This window comes from Rhinopithecus bieti, unplaced genomic scaffold, assembly GCF_001698545.2.
Source record: "Rhinopithecus bieti isolate Rb0 unplaced genomic scaffold, ASM169854v2 scaffold_947, whole genome shotgun sequence".
In the NCBI taxonomy this organism is placed as follows: domain Eukaryota; kingdom Metazoa; phylum Chordata; class Mammalia; order Primates; family Cercopithecidae; genus Rhinopithecus; species Rhinopithecus bieti.
In genome coordinates, this window is record NW_016803664.1 from 1,074,355 (window position 1) to 1,092,781 (window position 18,427).

At 47.3% G+C, this 18,427-nt stretch overlaps 1 protein-coding gene across 1 annotated transcript in view; it reads left to right on the plus strand.

The window, feature by feature from the left end:
• The window catches only part of MYO1E (myosin IE), a 248,139-nt gene extending 229,974 nt beyond the window's left edge, over positions 1-18,165 (plus strand). The window contains 3 exon segments of the mRNA XM_017895857.1: positions 814-1,015; positions 16,158-16,327; positions 17,078-18,165. Of these exon segments, the coding sequence (XP_017751346.1) occupies positions 814-1,015; positions 16,158-16,327; positions 17,078-17,154 (449 nt within the window). The 3' untranslated portion in view covers positions 17,155-18,165.
• Positions 18,166-18,427: the final 262 nt, after the last annotated feature.

The window sequence follows — 18,427 nt, forward strand, 5'->3', positions numbered from 1 at the left end:
TTTTTGGGTGGGGTTCACCACAGTTGGCCTTGAAGAGTCTTGTTCTCTTTCTCCACTCAGCCCAGATCTGTCAGTGGGAGAATGAATAAGGGCCTCTTCATACGTAGCATGGAATGGTAATGCCCAAGTCAGCCAAGACGCATGGTTTGGAGCCTGTCACTCTAACCCATTACTTATTAGCTAATGTGATTTTAACTAGACATTGCTGTTTGGCTGAGAGAGCTTGCTCCATCCGGACTGAGCCAACTGGGTGGCCACTTTTCCCTTGCCTGTGTAGAGCACCCCCTCTGCCTCACACAGCAGGCTCCTCCAGTGGATGCCCAAGACTGACCCCTTGAAAATGGATGTCCAGCTGTTTAAACAGCTGCCTGCCAGCCCTCTTGAGTCATAACCTCATAATTTTTCTGAGGCCCAAGAAGGTGTCTCCCAGCCAGCTGTAAGCTTACCTTTCCCTACTGTGGACTTTGAACCCCAGGAAATCTGGGGATTCTTTTGTCACCAAGCATGTGCTGAGTGTCCGCTGTGTTCCGGGCACATCCCAGGAAGTTGACCATGCATTGTTGGATGTGTTAAATACATACAATTTTATTTGTCAGTTATACCTCAGTAAAGTCTGGGAATGGGGAGAAGAGTGAATCAGCTCTAATTCTCACAATGTGTTAGCAGTGATGCCTTCCATTTTTTTCAAATGCGGAAATTGAGACTCAGAAGTTAAGTAAGCTTTCCTTGTAGTACGTGGAAGAAACGTGGAGAGACTTATGGCAAAGGATCCAAAAATGTAAGCCTTATTTCTTTCTCTCTTTCTCTCTCTAGGATACCATCAGAACGGAGTCATCAGAAACCAGTTTGTGCCACATCCCGATGCTCCTGGAAGCCAGAGGTCCAGTCAGAAAAGCCTGTACACCTCCATGGCACGCCCGCCCTTGCCACAGCAGCAGTCTACTGGTTCAGACCGAGTGTCACAGACGCCAGAGAGCCTGGATTTCCTCAAGGTCCCGGACCAGGGAGCTGCAGGGTAAGATTCTCACATCCTGTGGATGAAGCTGGCAAGCTCCATCTCCACCACTCAGAACAAGGGTTCAGAGGTTCCTGGGGGCTGTCAATACAGGATTCTAAAGTTCAGTTTTCCACCTCAGTGCTGTATTCCAGGAGCCAAGGCTGTGGGGCTGTGGCTGGCATTTCTAAAGGTACAGCCACATTAATAGTAGACAGCTCATTTCATTCTCCAGAGAAGGCTTAGCTTGGAAACATCAGAAGATGGGTGCCCTTTGGCCCCAGATACAGTTACTCTGCGACCTCTTTGTGTTTTCTTGCATGGTTGAGGAATAAGGGAGCTTTTGATTTGGGTCTGTGCCTGCAGTTGCATAAATACAACAGCTTTAAGAGTCTTCAGCAACATTAAGAATAACATCCCAGTGTTCTATATGATGTTTGTTGAAGAATATGAGTTTTTGTGGCTTTACAGTGACAACCTCTCTGCCTTTCTAGAATATAAATAAAGAGTGGTGAAGAGAACCCAAGCTTTTTAGCCGGAGGAAATGAAGATGCCTGAAGCTCTGTGTAGATACTAGAAGAGCTATCAGTTTTCAAGGGGGTTAAGACATGTCCTGTGGAGTCATAGGGATGGACCTAGTGCCAGCTGAAAACCGGTTAGTGAACTCGGTCAGGAGGTAGATTTTGGCTCCAGTAAAGGAATAACATTGTAGCAACCCAAATATGAGTTGCCCTCGCATGTAAAGAGCATTTTGTCCCTGGGAGCATCCAGGCACCAGCTGGATGGGGATCACCAGGCAGGAGTGTTCAGAGTAGTGTTGTCAAATGTCAGATAAGGGGAAGAGAGGTCTCTGTAACGCTGGACCTGCTGCTTACCCTCTAGTTTCCTTGTCTAAGCACTAATGTAATGCCATCAAGCTTGCAGGGTTGTCCGGAGGACTAGAAATAATATATGTAAAATCTCTAGCATGGTACTTGGCTGGCAGGAGTCTTCTCACGTAACTCTAGCTTGAGGGTGGTGATGACGGTGACAGAGTGATGATGAGGAGGACCCCCGTCACTTCATGGAGGTTGAACTAGAGACTTGTAAGGAATCTTCCAGCTCTGCATGACTCTCCGTGGTAGAGTGGCTGTCTGCTAAAGCCAGTAACGGCCTGCTCCCGCCCACTCTCTCTTCTCTTCCCCTTTGTCAGGCCCACTTCCATTTTCCACTCTCTCCTGTCTCTAGCACCATGGAGAAGTTTCAAATGAGGATTAGGAGGTATGAATGCAAAACAGACCTGTGCAGGAAGAGAAGCAACAGCTCCTTCCTCTGAGCGGGGCAGCCATCCATCCACCTTTTTGTTTGTTGGTTGGTTGCTTTGTTTTTTGAGACAGGGTTTCGCTCTGTTGTCCAGGCTGCAGTGCAGTGGCACAATCTTGGCTCACTGCAGCCTCCTCCTCCCAGGTTCAAGTGATTCTCCTGCCTCAGCCTCCTGAGTAGCTGGGATTATAGGTACCCAGCACCACGCCCAACTAATTTTTTTTTTTCTTTTTTTGATACGGAGTCTCGCTCTGTTGCCAGGCTGGAGTGCAGTGGCACGATCTCGGCTCACTGCAATCTCCGCCTCCTGGGTTCATGTGATTCCCCTGCCTCAGCCTCCCCAGTAGCCAGGACTACAGGCACGTGCCACCACACCCGCCTAATTATTTTTTATTTTTTTTGTATTTTAGTAGAGACAGGGTTTCACTGTGTTGGCCAGGATGGTCTCGATCTCCTGACCTGGGATTACAGATATGAGCCACCGCACCCAGCCTAATTTTTTTATTTTTAGTAGAGACGGGGTTTTGCCATGTTGGCCAGGCTAGTCTCGAACTCCTGACCTCAAGTAATCCACCCACCTCGGCCTTCCAAAGTGCTGGCATTACAAGCATGAGCCACCGTGCCTGGCCTCATTAACCTTTATGCCCTATTTGCCCTGTTATTTGATGTTTTTCCTGTCTTAGCAGCTTCCTTCTAAAAACCACAAAACTCTTAGGAACTTTACCATATTCTCTCCTAGCGTTCCTTTTCCCCTGGCAAGTCTTACCTCACTTCATTTGGGCTACAAATATGAAAGCACCTTAGCTGGTTTTTTTTGTTTGTTTGTTTTGTTTTGTTTTGTTTTTGAGACAGAGTCTTATTCTGTTGCCAGGCTGCAGTGCAGTGGTACGATCTCAGCTCACTGAAACCTCCATGTCCTCGGTTCAAGTGACTGTCCTGCCTCAGCCTCCTGAGTAGCTGGGACTACAGGTGCCCGCCACCACACCCAGCTAATTTTTTTGTATTTTTTGTTGAGACGGGGGTTTCACCATGTTGGCCAGGATGGTCTCGATCTCTTGACCTCATGATCTGCCTGCCTTGTCCTCCCAAAGTAGCTGGGATTACAGGCATGAGCCACGGCGCCCAGCTGAAAGCACCTTAGTTTTATCACACAGACGGTCATCAGTAGAGTGGATGCCACCCTTATATCGACGTGTGTGTGTGTGTGTGTGTGTGTGTGTGTGTGTGTGTGTCCCTCTCCTCTTTCCTTCCACCAGCCCCCACTCCTGGGTAAGTAGCTATATCCTAGCAGTTGTCATGACTGTGGTTTACCTGATTGGCTTGGTCTAAACCAGTAGTTCTCAAACTCTGGTGTGCACTAGAATTACCTGGAAAGCTTGCTGGCCCACTTTCCGAGTTTCTAATTCTGTAGGTCTGGGGTAGGGCCTAAGAATTTGCATTTCTACCATGTTCCCAGGTGATCCTCTGATCCAGGGACCACATTTTGAAAACCATTAGTCTGAAGGCACCTGTGGTCTGATTGATAAAGCCAGGGAAGCCTCCATGTGAAGGTGAATTGCAAGGGTGCTGTTAGGCTCACAGGATTTTCAATCTCTAACCCAGACCTACACCTTTCAGGTGGGTGAGCATCACTAAGTCACCCTCCTAGGCCCAGTTTGATCCCTCAAAGTAGGCAGGGTATTAAAAGCAGTCAACAGAATGCACCAAATCTCTTAGCTCTGTCTGCTAGCTGCCTACTTACTTTGGTTTTGGCAAGCAAAACCATCTTTCCAGCCTACTTTGCAAGTTGCAGACTTGCACATCAGCCAGCTGGGAGCATCTGTCAGCCAAAAGTAGGCAATTTAGGAACACTGTGTCTTAACCAAGGCTGCTCCCTTCCAGCCCTCTGCCATGTGGTTCCCTATTTAAGTCTTATCGCACCCTTTGCCGCCTTCAGGCCTAAAGACTGGGTACACGTGGTGCTGTCTTGGAGGCTGGCCGTGAGGCCGGAAGGAGAGGACACCTTCACACCTGTCTACTAGGCAGTAAGATTTCCTTCTTTGTAAAACATGATTAGTAGGCACGCTATGTCTTAGCCAGCCTCCTCTTTTTAACCTTAAATCTGCTGTGCAAACATTCCTTACAAAATAGTACCTTGGGCCGGGCGCGGTGGCTCAAGCCTGTAATCCCAGCACTTTGGGAGGCCGAGAGGGGCGGATCACGAGGTCAGGAGATCGAGACCATCCTGGCGAACATGGTGAAACCTCGTCTCTACTAAAAAATACAAAAAACTAGCCGGGCGAGGTGGCGGGCGCCTGTAGTCCCAGCTACTCGGGAGGCTGAGGCAGGGGAATCACATGAACCCAGGAGGCGGAGATTGCAGTGAGCCGAGATCGTGCCACTGCACTCCAGCCTGGGCGACAGAGCGAGACTCCGTCTCAAAAAAAAAAAAAGAAAAAAAAATAGTACCTTGGGCAAAAGGCTGAGCCTTTTTTTGTATTTATTTTCTAAAACACATAAAGGTGAAAATTAAAAGTGTCTAATGTGGCCAGAGACTTTGGATGTGGCATTTTATGGATCCCCATGGTTACCTAAATTTAACAGCTTCTTCGTGTTTGCCATAAAAACCTGAATTGCATTTATCCCACAGGAGGCTGTTGAAGCATGCAGGGAATTTTAGGATCCCAAGTTTGTACTTTTTCCATAAATATGAAAATTCCTATATACATCAAAGTTCTAAACAGTCACCTTGACTTTAACCAATCTATAAAAGTAGGATTACTATGGTCTTTCTTTCCTGGCTTTCACATTCTGGGTTTCTCTTTCCTTCCTCTCTCATCCCTCAATGTACTTTTTCTGTAATTTATTTTGGATCATGTAATATGGATAAAATCAAATGATGTAATTAGCACCTCAAGCTAATTCAGGCAAGTCTTTATCAGTTTATTTTAGGTTCAATCAGTTGTTTTAAGAGAGCATGAAGATTTCACTAAATTAATTATCATCCCAATTGGATTCTTTATTTATTTATTTTTTTTTTGAGACAGAGTCTCGCTCTGTCGCCCAGGCTGGAGTGCAGTGGCCGGATCTCAGCTCACTGCAAGCTCCGCCTCCTGGGTTTTTTATGCCATTCTCCTGCCTCAGCCTCCCGAGTAGCTGGGACTACAGATGCCCGCCACCTCGCCCGGCTAGTTTTTTGTATTTTTTTTTTAGTAGAGACGGGGTTTCACCGTGTTAGCCAGGATGGTCTCGATCTCCTGACCTCGTGATCCGCCCGTCTCGGCCTCCCAAAGTGCTGGGATTACAGGCTTGAGCCACTGCGCCCGGCCCCAACTGGATTCTTTACCCTTGCATTGCAGTATTTGTGCACATGGTAGCTATCATTATCATTCTCCTGGAAACACTGAGAGATCTGCAGTGGGAATCAGGATCTTGCCATCAATTAGTATAGCTTTTGAAAAGTCTAACTCAGGTCAAAGATCTTTCCTGATTCTCAAGGAAAGAGAAGAGGTTAGGCAAGAATCTTATAAACAGTTCATCCAGGCCGGGCCTGGTGGCTCACGCCTGTAATCCCAGCACTTTGGGAGGCCAAGGTGGACGGAACACGAGGTCAGGAGATTGAGACCATCCTGGCTAACATTGTGAAACCCCGTCTCTACTAAAAATACAAAAAATTAGCCGGGCATGGTGGTGGGCACCTGTAGTCCCAGCTACTCGGGAGGCTGAGGCAGGAGAATGGCATGAAACTGGGAAGCGGAGCTTGCAGTGAGCCGAGATTGCACCACTGCACTCCAGCCTGGGCAACAGAGCGAGAATCCGTCTCAAAAAAATACACAAAACAGTTCATCCATCCACCTTTGCTCTGATCTCACTATCCAGTGTGTTTCATAATTTTCCCTCCTATAACTGAAATGTACATAATCTACCTGCAGTTCATTCTTGGAAGCATTCAAACCCAGACTGGAAATGTCTGTTAACCTTTTTAATCCTGTGGTCCATTTTGTGGGAGGACAACTTCAGGAAATTTCAAGATACTCCAGAGATTAATCCAACTAGAAGTTGGAAAAACAGAAAAATCTTGCAGGTGCTCAGTAGTGGGGCTTCTGGGCATGCCACAAAGGAGGGGCCAACAGAAATAGTTAAATGCTGCCTCTGTGTCTCTTGTCAAGATCCTCCCAATGGAGTCATATTTTCAAGGGGCTTAAAATTTCCATCAAGTGTCCAACAGCAATATTTCTCAACCCATAATCTGTGGGAGCAGCAGCCATATCCTGGCCCAGGCAGACATGGTGCTGAGGAGTTCCTGGCATCCATTTCCACATTTCCAGTAATGTTTATAGATTCAACCTTTTGGAACACAGCGTATTTTTAAGAGCCAGTGGAATAAAATGCCATTATTTTCCCTCTTGGAATTTCAAGACATACATTTCACATCTGCAGAACAAAGAGGTGATATTCGAAAGCTTAATCCCAGCTCCCCTTGGCATAGACGAGGCACACCCACCCAGGAGGTATGGGAGCTACAGAGAAATTCACAAAAGGTGGCATTTAGAGTGCAGAGAGCACAGGATTTGCAGCTGTAAGAGCAGGATATGAGTCCTGGTTTATCCATTCATTCCTTTTTCTTTTATTCATCAATATTTACTGAGCCATGTGCTTTCTGTGTGCTACCCCAGGCTTGTCACTTAATCTTTCTACTCCTTGGTGTCTTCACTTGTATAATAGGGATACTAATAATATAATAATTTTGAAAACCCACTCCTCAGAGTTTTCTTGAAGGTTAAGTAAGGGCTTTGTGTGCTATAAAGCACAGTGCTATTTGAAAGTTATTTTGTATTTGTCTCATTACTGTTATTCATTGGTTGGTCTCACAAGGACATTTTAATGCGCTACCAGGGTTGAAAGGTGACATTCCCTGGCCCAGTGGCTTTATTCTCAAGAACTCAAATCTCTGACCTGCCTAGAGCTGTGGATTCCATGAAGGTCTGCACTTCAGGCATTGCTGGCTTTAATGCGGGGAGTGGACAGCCTAGGGAAGCCAAAACAAGGAGACTAGACAGGGAGATGCCCGCCCCCAACACACACACCGTTGGCAGCTGTGCCTGTTCTCCATGGGCACAGAGCATCAGCGGCACACAGTTCTGCAATAACGGTAACATACGCTAGATATTAGAGCCTCTTTTGGACAATTTGAAGAAGAAAAGTCACAAACTCCTTCCAGCTCTGCACTATTCCACAGTCTCTCTCTCTCTCTTTTTTTTTTTTTTTTTGACAGAGTCTCACTCTGTCACTGAGGTTGGGGTGCAATGGTGCGATCCTGGCTCACTGCAGCTCAACCTCTGCCTCCCACATTCAAGTGATTCACATGCCTCAACCTCCCAAGTAGCTGGGATTACAGGCATGAGCCACCACGCCCGGCTAGTTTTTAGTAGGGACGGGGTTTTGCCATGTTGGCCAGGCTGGTCTCGAACTCCTGGCCTGTACAGTCTCTTTCTAACTAAACATCTCAGCTGCAGTCATCATAACAGTGAACATCAAAAAAAAAAAAAAAAAAAAAAAAAAACAGTGAACATCCCGTGGAAAGGATGGACATTGCCAGGGCAGAGGGAATTAACTAGCCCTCAGTTGAGTTTTGATGTCATTTGGGGTTTTGTTTTCTTGTGGACTTCTGGCACCTTGTGCGATTCGGCAGCCATCCGTGAGGACTCAAATGTCAGCTGACATCCTAATGTCTTGGGGCAAATAGATCAGTTGTTTCTTCTCTGGTCACTAATACAGGACTCTTGCAGTGCAAGTTTTCACAAAGCAAACTGGATGTAGTGTGCTTAATTCATCAGGAAATGTTATTTGCTTCTGGGTTATAATGTGATTGCCCTACTCAGAAAAAAACCTGGTGCAAAAAGAAGTTGCTGTAGGTCAGCTTTTTCGTGTATTTATGTTAATTGGTAATAGACACATAAAGTGATGTGTACAAATTACCCTAAAATAAGAAAACTGAATTACATTGTACAAAATTACATATAATGAAACACTGGATTTGCTCAGTGATGTATAATTTTATAACCATATACTAACATGTATATTATATATATAAATACTATATATTATATATAATGAGCCTTTATTATTGAAATGTCAAAAGGAAAAATAACTTATTGTCAAGTCTGAAATCTTGCTGCAACTCCCCATTATCTAGCTGGGCACAGTGGCTCACAGCACTTTGAGAGGCCGAGGCAGGAGGATCACTTGAGGTCAGGAGCTCGAGACCAGGCTGACCAACATGTGAAACCCTGTCTCTACTAAAAATACAAAAATTAGCCAGGCATGGTGGCAGGTGCCTGTAATCCCAGCTACTTGGGAGACTGAGGCATGATAATCACTTGAACCCGGGAGGTGGAGGCTGCAGTGAGCTGAGATCATTCCACTGCACTCCAGCCAGGTGACAGAGTGAGGCTCTGTCTCAAAAAAAAAAAAAATTATCTCAATGAAATAATTATTTTTATAACACAACTTTCAATTCTGTGATGTTTATTAGAAATACAAATACTGTATCATAAAGTACCAGAACTACCAAAATTATCTAAATTCTACATAGCCATTATAAAACAAATGGGGGCAAATGGCTGTAGTCCCAGCACTCAGATGGCTAAAGCAGGAGGATGGCCCAAGTCCAGGGGTTCAAGACTGCAGTGAGGTATGATCATGTCACTGTACCCCAGCCTGGGCATCATTGCAAGACCTTGTCTCTAAAAATACTAACAATAAGGAAATAATGAAACGAAAGTTGGCAAGGCATTTTTAGACATGAGTGAGCCTGTTTTGTTGTGAGGGCAGCATGAGGATGGTAGGATGGTAGTGTTCTGGTAAACAGTGGGCACTCCAGTGAGGAAAAGGCCTGAACTGTAACATTTACCAGTTTCTCGGGTAAAATTCTCTCCCCATGGCCAATTTCAAGCTACCAGTGTGACTACTACTGAGTGCAGAGCTGGGAAAAGATGGGCAGTCTCACACCATTGTATAGTATTTCTACCACACATCAGCAGTAGACTTTAATAACTTCAAATGCGTAGATAGAAGGAAAATAAGTAGACCAGGCGTGGTGGCTCATGCCTGTAATCACAGCACTTCGGGAGGCCAAGGCAGGCAGATCACTTGAGGTCAGGAGTTCAAGACCAGCCTGACCAACATGGAGAAACCCCATCTCTACTAAAAATACAAGATTAGCCGGGCATGGTGGCACATGCCTGTAATCCCAACTACTCGGGAGGCTGAGGCAGGAGAATTGCTTGAACCCAGGAGGCATAGGTTGCGGTGAGCTGAGATCGTGCCATTCCACTCCAGCCTGGGCAACAAGAAACTCCATCTCAAAACAAAACAAAAATAAAGAAGTCATTCTTCTTATTAATGACGCAGGATTGCCACCTAGTGACACAGAGGAGATTGCCTGGGTTTTCCAGGGTGTTGGAGTCTGGGAAAATGGCTGTTTCCACCGACTGTGTTCCATGACAGCTTCATTGGCACAGATTTCCTGTGTTCCTCAGTGCTGTTCAGAGCTCTCTGTAAAACTTTCTTAGAATTAGAAAAAAGACCTAGAACCGGGTGCAGTGACTTACACCTGTAATCCCAGCACTGTGAGAGGCCAAGGTGGGAGGATCACTTAAGCCCAGGAGTTCAAGACCAGCCTGGGCAACGTGGCAGAACTTCATGGCTAAAAATAAAGAGGCTGGGCACAGTGGCCTACACCTGTAATCGCAGCACTTTGGGAGGCTGAGGCGGGCGGATCACTTGAGGTGAGGAGTTCGACACCAGTCTGGCCAACATGGCAAAACCCCATCTCTACTAAAAGTACAAAAATTAGACGGGCATGGTGGTGGGCACCTGTAATCCCAGCTACTTGAGAGGCTGAGGCACGAGAATCACTTGAACCTGGGAGGCGGAGGTTGCAGTGAGCCGAGATCGTGCCACTGCACTCCAGCCTGCATCATAGAGCGAGACTCAGTCTTTAAACAAAATAAAAATAAGTTAACAAATGAAAAAGAAGCTGGGCGCGGTGGCTCAAGCCTGTAATCCCAGCACTTTGGGAGGCCGAGACGGGCGGATCATGAGGTCACAAGATCAAGACCATCCTGGCTAACACGGTGAAACCCCGTCTCTACTAAAAAATACAAAAAACTAGCCGGGCGAGGTGGCGGGCGTCTGTAGTCCCAGCTACTCAGGAGGCTGCGGCAGGAGAATGGCGTAAACCCGGGAGGTAGAGCTTGCAGTGAGCTGAGATCCGGCCACTGCACTCCAGCCGTGGCGACAGAGCGAGACTCCATCTCAAAAAAAAAAAAAAAAAACAAAAGGACCTAGGCCATTGCCTGAATCTGCTTAGGTTTTACAGATGCAGAGCTTGGCCTCAAACCCAGCACACAGACTCAAGCCCACGTCCCCCTCCTGCTACACACTGTCAACACAGAGCTTGAGGCCCCATCTCAGGGGGAGTTAGCCAAATAGCCACACAAGTCACTGTCATGCTACAATTCACCCCTGCTCTGGAGGAGCCGTGGGCTAGGGGAGGGTATGGCGGGGGTTTGCCAGAGTCTGGGGAAGCAGTGATGGAAATGAGATCCAAAGGCTTAGCAGGAGTTAGCAGTCCTGCCTGGGAAGTGGGGAGAGTCCAGGGGAGCATAGCCAGACCAAGGAGGCAGAAAGATTCTGTGTGGCTGCAGTGCCAGGAGCCTTAGGCTTGGGCCACCATGGTGGCCAGTGGTGAAACCAGCAGGAAATGCCAGGAGCCTGCATCAGTCATCTCACAGGAGTGTCGTGAGGGTGAAATGAAGCAGCATCTGTGAAAATGCCTAGCACAAGGCCTGGTCCAGTTGAGGGGAGTTTATCCAGACCTCACTCAGCTACTGGCAGTTTCCCAGAAGACATCCTGTCTGCTCGCCCTCACAAGGGTGTAGCCATGTGCAGGCTGGCCAGGGAGAATGGCTGTCACTATGGCTCGCTTTGGGAATATGCTGCCCCAGCAGAGGAGTTGTGCCCCTTTGTGATCACAAGTAAGAGCCAATGGTGGCAGCATCAGGGTTGCCCTTCCTAATGCAAAGTGCAGAGGTCCTCCCTCCTCCACCCACCTGCCCGCTCCTCCCGGCTGCCATCAAACAGTCCCCACTGTCCACACCCTGCTCCCCAGCAAATGTCCCATCTCAAAGCTGCCCTGGCCTTCCCCACCTCTCACCTGTGGAGTACTAGGAACCCCATTCAGCCTGGTGATAAAGGGCCAGATGGCTTACATTGCCAGCATAGTAGCAGTTGCCCACAACCTGGACATTTAGGCCAGCTGTTGTCATGGGTCTACAGAGGACCCCAAATTCCCCAGGTAATTCCTGAGGTTTTGCTTTGGCCAGTAGTCACTTATCCTGAGGAAGTAGCCTCTGATGCCTTGAGATCAAAGACCATGCAGTGGCCACATACACACAGCTATTTGCGTGGCCCACCTGCATCCCCTTAGGTCTTGTTTATAATTTGGTATCTTATCACCAGAAAGAATCTGTTCAATCAGACTTATGCTGTCTAGTTTAAAACAATCTAGATGCCTTTTTTTTTTTTCCCCCTAATTACCCTGGCTAGAGTTTCCAGGATAATATTGGACAGAAGTGGTGAGTGCTGTTTTTATTCCTGATCTTATGGGGAAATTGTTGTGAGTTTCACCAGTAAATATGATGTAAACTTGAAGTATGTGGATAAGGGTCCTCTCCCAAACCAGGGCTCATGAAAGGTAGGAAGGCACCAATGTGGCCTGAAGCAGGGAGTAAGGCTGGGATGTGAGCAGGGGCCGCACCTGGCAGAGTCTGTAGGCGCTATGAAGGGTTTTGGTCCTTTTTCCAAGAGCAGAGAAAAGCTGTTAGAAAGATTTTCAGGTTGAGGATGGGGCGAACTAGTAACAGCTGAGCTAGCATGAGGGTCAAGTGTCCTAGAAAGGAAACAGCTGGCAAGGAAGACATGAAGGACAGAAACAAGTCTTCGTCAAAGCTGGAAGCAGGTGGGGCAGAACAAGTGAGTGATGCCCAGGACAGGGAGGGTCTTACCTCTCAGGAGCCATCCGTCTTGTCTTACCCCGACCCCAGTGAGGGGAGTCCTTCGGCAGGAGGACCCTGTACCTAAGCCCCCGTACTTGGGCTCCAGAGACCTTGTCAGTCTGCATTAAGGACAGTGGGATTTTTTCCCTGCACAAGACAGGACAAATTTCCATCTGTGGGTTCAATTGGCCCGCTATGCCCATGGGTTCCACATCTGTGGATTCAACCAAACTTGGAATGAAAATATTTAGAAAAAGTAGATAGCTGCCTCTGTAGTGAACATGTACAGACTTAAAAAAATTTTTTTTTTTTTTTTTTTGGAGACAGCGTCTTACTCTGTGGCCCAGGCTGGAGTGCAGTGGCGCAATCTCGGCTCACTGCAACCTCCGCCTCCCGGGTTCAAGTGATTCTCCTTCCTCAGCCTCCCAAGTAGCTGGGACTATAGGTGTGCACCACCACGCCTGGCTAACTTCTGTATTTTTTGTAGAGACGGGGGTTTTGCCATGTTGGCCAGGCTGGTCTCGAATTTCTGACTTCAAGTGATCCACGTGCCTTGGTCTCCCAAGGTGCTGGGATTATAGGCGTGAGCCACCATGCCTAGTCAGTCCTATATTTTTAAAAAAGCCTTTTTCTTGTCATTATTCCCTAAACAATATAGTATAACAACTATTTACACAGCATTTACATTATATTAGGTATTGTAAGTAATCTAGAGGTGATTTGACGCATACAGGAGGATGTGCATATGCACATTTTTTATGTGCAGTTGTTCCACTCTTTCATATGAGGGATGTGTCTGTGGAGTTTAGTATCTGTGAGGAGTCCTGGAACCAGTCCCCCAGAGAGACAGGGACGATGGTTTTGGGGGTGTGTGCGTGCACATGTGTGCATCTGTGTCCTTCCACGTGCACTTCTAGCCCAGTTCTGTGGACTGCCAGGCTGGAGGCTTCCTCCCTCCCAGGGTGTTGTAATGCCCGCCCCCACCCCCTTTCATTCCTTGTTGCTGAGAAGTCACGTGACATCTGGTATCCAGGCTAATGGCTCTTATTAACCAAATGCTGACACATCCCCAATATATAGGGTACTTAATTTAAAACCTGCTTGCCTGGCCAACTTTCAGAGAAGCATGCACTTCTTGAACAGGGAATGGGGATTTCCAATAGGCACTAGGTAGAAAATGACGGATGTCACACTAAGAACCCACAAAATGCCTTTGCTCTGCACTGAGAGAGAAGTGCAGGGGGGTGGTGGTAAGAGGAGTCGAGCTTGAGTAGCCTTGGGGATTGCTCCCTCCCATGTGGGGAGGTGGAAAAGCCCAGTCTCAGGGGAGCCCAGCCCCTCCTGGGGACAGTCCACCACCCTGCCGGCATTCCGTGTCCCCCCCACAGCCACCCCTTTGTGATCCAGGTTGTTCATCAGCACCGCATGAGCATCTGTCATCACAGGACCTGGGCAAGGCCAGCAGGCTGTGGCTCCTGAGAGCACAGCTCAAAACTGGGTGTGGTGGTTCTTTCCAGAACTCAGGCCCCAGAAAGCCCCTCCCTTTTCCTCCTTGCTCCCGTAGGTGTGAATGATGTGCAGACCTGTCAGCCAGTCCCACCAGGTTGAGGTCCAGCCCAGCTTCTTTAGGGAGAAATCTTAAGCTTAAGTTTCTTTTGTAGGGAAATGAATATAGCCTTTACTTTGGTTTGTCCTTAAGCAAGTGGAAAAAAAAGAAATGTTCTCCATGTTTCCATTTTCCTTTTGTTTTTGCTAAATGTTTTTTATGAACATATTTAATAAATAAATGTTTCAGGTGTAAGTGTAAAGATCTCACTAAATAGGAACAAGTTGAACTTACATACCTTTGAAACAGTGTATGAATGGTGACTGAAGGCAGCATAGTATATAGAAAGAATAACTTTAAAGCTAGAAGATCTGGATTAGGGTTACAGCACTGGAGATATTTTTAATAATTATGACAGTGGGGTGGAGGGAGTGTCACTGGTATCTAGTGGGTAGAGGCCAGGGATCCTACAGGGCATAGGACAGCCTCCCTCACCCACCCCCATACACACACACACACACACACACACACACACACACACACACAACAGAGAATTCCCAGCCACAAATGTCAGTTGTGCAGATGTTGAGAAAGTGCTCTGGATAAACTCTTGTATAAGAATATTCACAGTAACATTTTTGGAGGGGCAAAGGGGAGTTCTGAGGGGCAATAATGAAAGAATGGGAAGGAGATCTGAGGAGTAATACTGATTGATGAAATGAGAGGGAAGTCTGTAGAGTAATAATGAGGGGGTGGGAGGAAAGATTGTGGAGTAATGATGAGGGTGTGAGGGAAGTCTGCAGAGTAATGAGAGGGTCAAAGTGTGAGGAGTAATGAGGAATGGGAGGGAAGTCTGAAGAGTAATAATGAGGGGGTAGGAGGGACGTCTGTGGAGTAATAATGAGGGGGGTAGGAGGGACGTCTGTGGAGTAATAATGAGGGGGTAGGAGGGACGTCTGTGGAGTAATAATGAGGGGTAGGAGGGATGTCTGTGGAGGAATAATGAGGGGTAGGAGGGATGTCTGTGGAGTAATAATAAGGGGGTAGGAAGGACGTCTGCAGAGTAATAATGAGGGCTGGGAGGGAAGTCTGACAAGAAATAATGAGGGTGAGACGGAAGTCTGAGAAGTAATAATGAGAGGTGGGAGGTAAGTATGAGGAATAATAATGAGGAGTGGGAGGTAAGTGTGAGGAGTAATAATGAGGGATGGGAGGGAAGCCTGAGGAGTAATAATGAGAGGTGGGAGGTTAAGTATGAGGAATAATAATGAGGAGTGGGAGGTAAGTGTGAGGAGTAATAATGAGGGGTGGGAGGGAAGCCTGAGGAGGAATGAGGGGGTGGGAAGGAAGCCTGAGGAGTAATAACGAGAGATGGGAGGGGAAGTCTGAGGAGTAATAATGAGGGATGGGAGGGAAGTTGAAGGAGGAGTAATGAGCTGGTGGGAGGGAAGTCTCCGGAGTAATGAGGGTGGGTGAACAGATGGGATGGGAGTAGACAGGAGTGAGGTCTGAGGCATAATAAGGATGTGAATGGGGAGCAAAGTCTCACGGCAGCATTTTTTACAATAGTGAAAACTGGAACCATCCCAAGTGACCATTCACAGTGCCCTGGAGAAGTAAACTGTGACACACTCACTCGTGCAGTGGTGTAGTATCAGGCAGCGAGGGTGAAGGAACTACAGCTGCAGGCATCAGCAGGGCACATGGTCCAGTTGTTGAGTGTGTGACTGTGGAATATGATTCCTTTCATACAGTTGATACAGTCGGACCACAGATATTGGTTAGGGGTATTTACATGTGTGGCAAACTGTAGAGATGAGCCAGAGAATCATTAATACAAACTGGAAGGTGGTGGTAATCTGGGGGGAATGCAGTGAAGGAGAGATGCCTACAGGCTTCTGTGGCACCTGCAAAAGTTCCATTTCCCAACTTGAGGAAGGAGGGACAGATACCTGAATGTTCCTGATTTAAATGTATGGGTATACTTTTGACACTTTTATATGGATATGTGTCTCCCACATTTCCTTCTATGCTGGGGACACAGTAACAGCAGCAGCTAAGGTTTTTAAGAGCTATGTGCGTTTGCAACAACCTTGTCAGAAAAATTACTTTTATTCCTCAAGTTTAAAGACTACACCCTGGGCCATATGTCTTCTAAGGATGGAGCTGGATTTGAACTTGAATAGGCCAGTGCCGGCCACCATGCTCCAAACCACCGCTCGGTGCTGCTGCCTCCTGTTGGGGCCCAGTCTCACCTGCTTCTCTCTCCTCACAGGGTCAGGAGACAAACGACCAGTAGGCCTCCCCCAGCAGGGGGCAGACCCAAGCCCCAGCCCAAGCCCAAGCCTCAGGTGCCACAGTGCAAGGCTTTGTATGCCTATGATGCTCAGGACACAGACGAACTCAGCTTTAATGCCAATGACATTATTGATATTATCAAAGAAGGTAAGTGTGTGGCCGGTTGGCTGGGACAGCCTCCCAAAGAGCACACAGTCACATTGCTGTAAGATCTGGTGTGAACATGAAGAGAATTTATAAGCTCCTCAAACTGCAATTTGTAGAGGCAGATCAGGCCACAGGCTCAGTCTGATCAAGACACCAGCTGCTTTTTTAATGCTTCTTTCAGCTCTGCCCCCTTCTTTATATCCCCTCCCTTCTCAAGCTGTTTTTCTTCATGGTAGCAAAATGGCAGCAGCAATTCCAGGCCAACATATCAAACCATGTCTGAAATCTGCATCATCTCTGAAACTTCTTTTCTTAGCCATTGGACAAAAGTCCTGAGTTTTATTCTGATCAGACCAAATTAGTCATGTGTCCATCCCTGAACCAACTTCAGTAGCAAGACAAAGGCTGTACCCTGAGTGGATTAGAGCTGGCAGGGGCTGTCCCCAGAAACCGGGGTGGGGGGTGGTCTATCCCACCCACACTTTCTGGCTTCCTCATAATGAAAGTAGATGGTGTGGAAGCCAGGGAGACAACCTTCAATATCCATTATTAAAGCAGTCCATGGGCTTGGCTGAGTGCTTTATTAATTTGGTAGATATCTTTATACAACAAACTTTTTGATTTAAAGAACAAAGGGAAAACAATATGGATGGAGCCAAATCACTTGAGCCCATGTAGGAGCCGTGTGTGTTTGGCTGGGGCAGAACAGACTTACTCATCTTCATTTTCACCACCTCTCTCTCCCTGCAGATCCTTCTGGCTGGTGGACGGGTCGACTACGAGGCAAGCAGGGCCTGTTCCCCAACAACTATGTGACCAAGATCTGAGGCGCCCATGACTCTGACACATGGGGCAGAGGAGCTCCAGGCACAGACCAGGGGACGGGATATTTAGGGGATCCCCTTACAATCCACAATGAGCAACTGGTTCTCCAAGGCCTGGAGCTATTCTGGTACCTTCCCCATGGAGGACACTGAAAAGACTGGGTTGGGGACAGGGAATATCACTCCATAAGTGATCCTAAAAGGTAGCCTCTTCATAGGAACCCAGGAGGGCAAAACCACCATGCATTAAGATTTATTTATTGTATTTAAACCTGGTGAGAGGACAAGTGAGGTCTGCTCAGACCTTGTAGGCTTCTATCAAAACAGCACCCGGCTTGCTCACCAGGCCTAGGGAATGGCTGTAGGTGGCCGCTGACAAGTGCCTTTAGTTGAAGAGCACATTTCTTTCATCTCTTTTGTCCGTACCTGATACACATATTCCTCTCTGCCACCTTCCCTCAGGGAGGACCCGCCCTCTGCAGACTGGGCTCAGTGTGAGCAGGCACTTCCCACGCACATGCCAAGGGCAAGCTGGCCTGCTGAGCCCAGGGGGACAGCGGAGCACTGGTTTACACTTTGCCGGGACCATCAGGGCCGCCAAGCAGATCAGGGGCTGGGGGCTGGGCTGCCGGCTTTGCTTTCTCTGGGTCTTCAGTTGGAATGTGGCTGGCCCATGTTGGTTTGTGTTTAAATGCTGTACTTATTGCAAGAAGGATCTTTTTTCAAGCTGTACATTTATAAAAACAGATCATATACTGTATATATAAAAATCTTGAGATGGTAGAAACATGTATGAATGTACTAAGTAGTATTCCACTGTACTCATTCATAAGGTAGGTTTTCTTACAAAACTCACACCAGGTACTTACAGATGTGCCCTGCTCTTTTCCAACTACGGAATGTCATTGCTTTCTAGCTCAATCCCTGCAGACTCTTCTCAACTCTTTCCCTATAGGAAACTTCCTCCGCATCCCGCCCCCACCTCCTAAATAAATAAAGGAATCCGCGAACACCTTCTTCTTTCATGACATTGGTTACGGGTTGAATTGTGCGCCTCCAAAGATGTTGGAGTCCCAGCCACCAGTACCTCAGAATATGACCTTATTTGGAAATAGAGTCTTTACAGAGCAAACAAAATTAAAGTGAAGTCATTAGAGTGGGTCTTAATCCAATATAATGGTGTCCTGATGAAAAGGGGAAATTTGGACACAGAGACCAACATGCAGAGGAAAGACCATGTGAACAGGCAGGGAGACGACAGCCATTCACAAGCCCA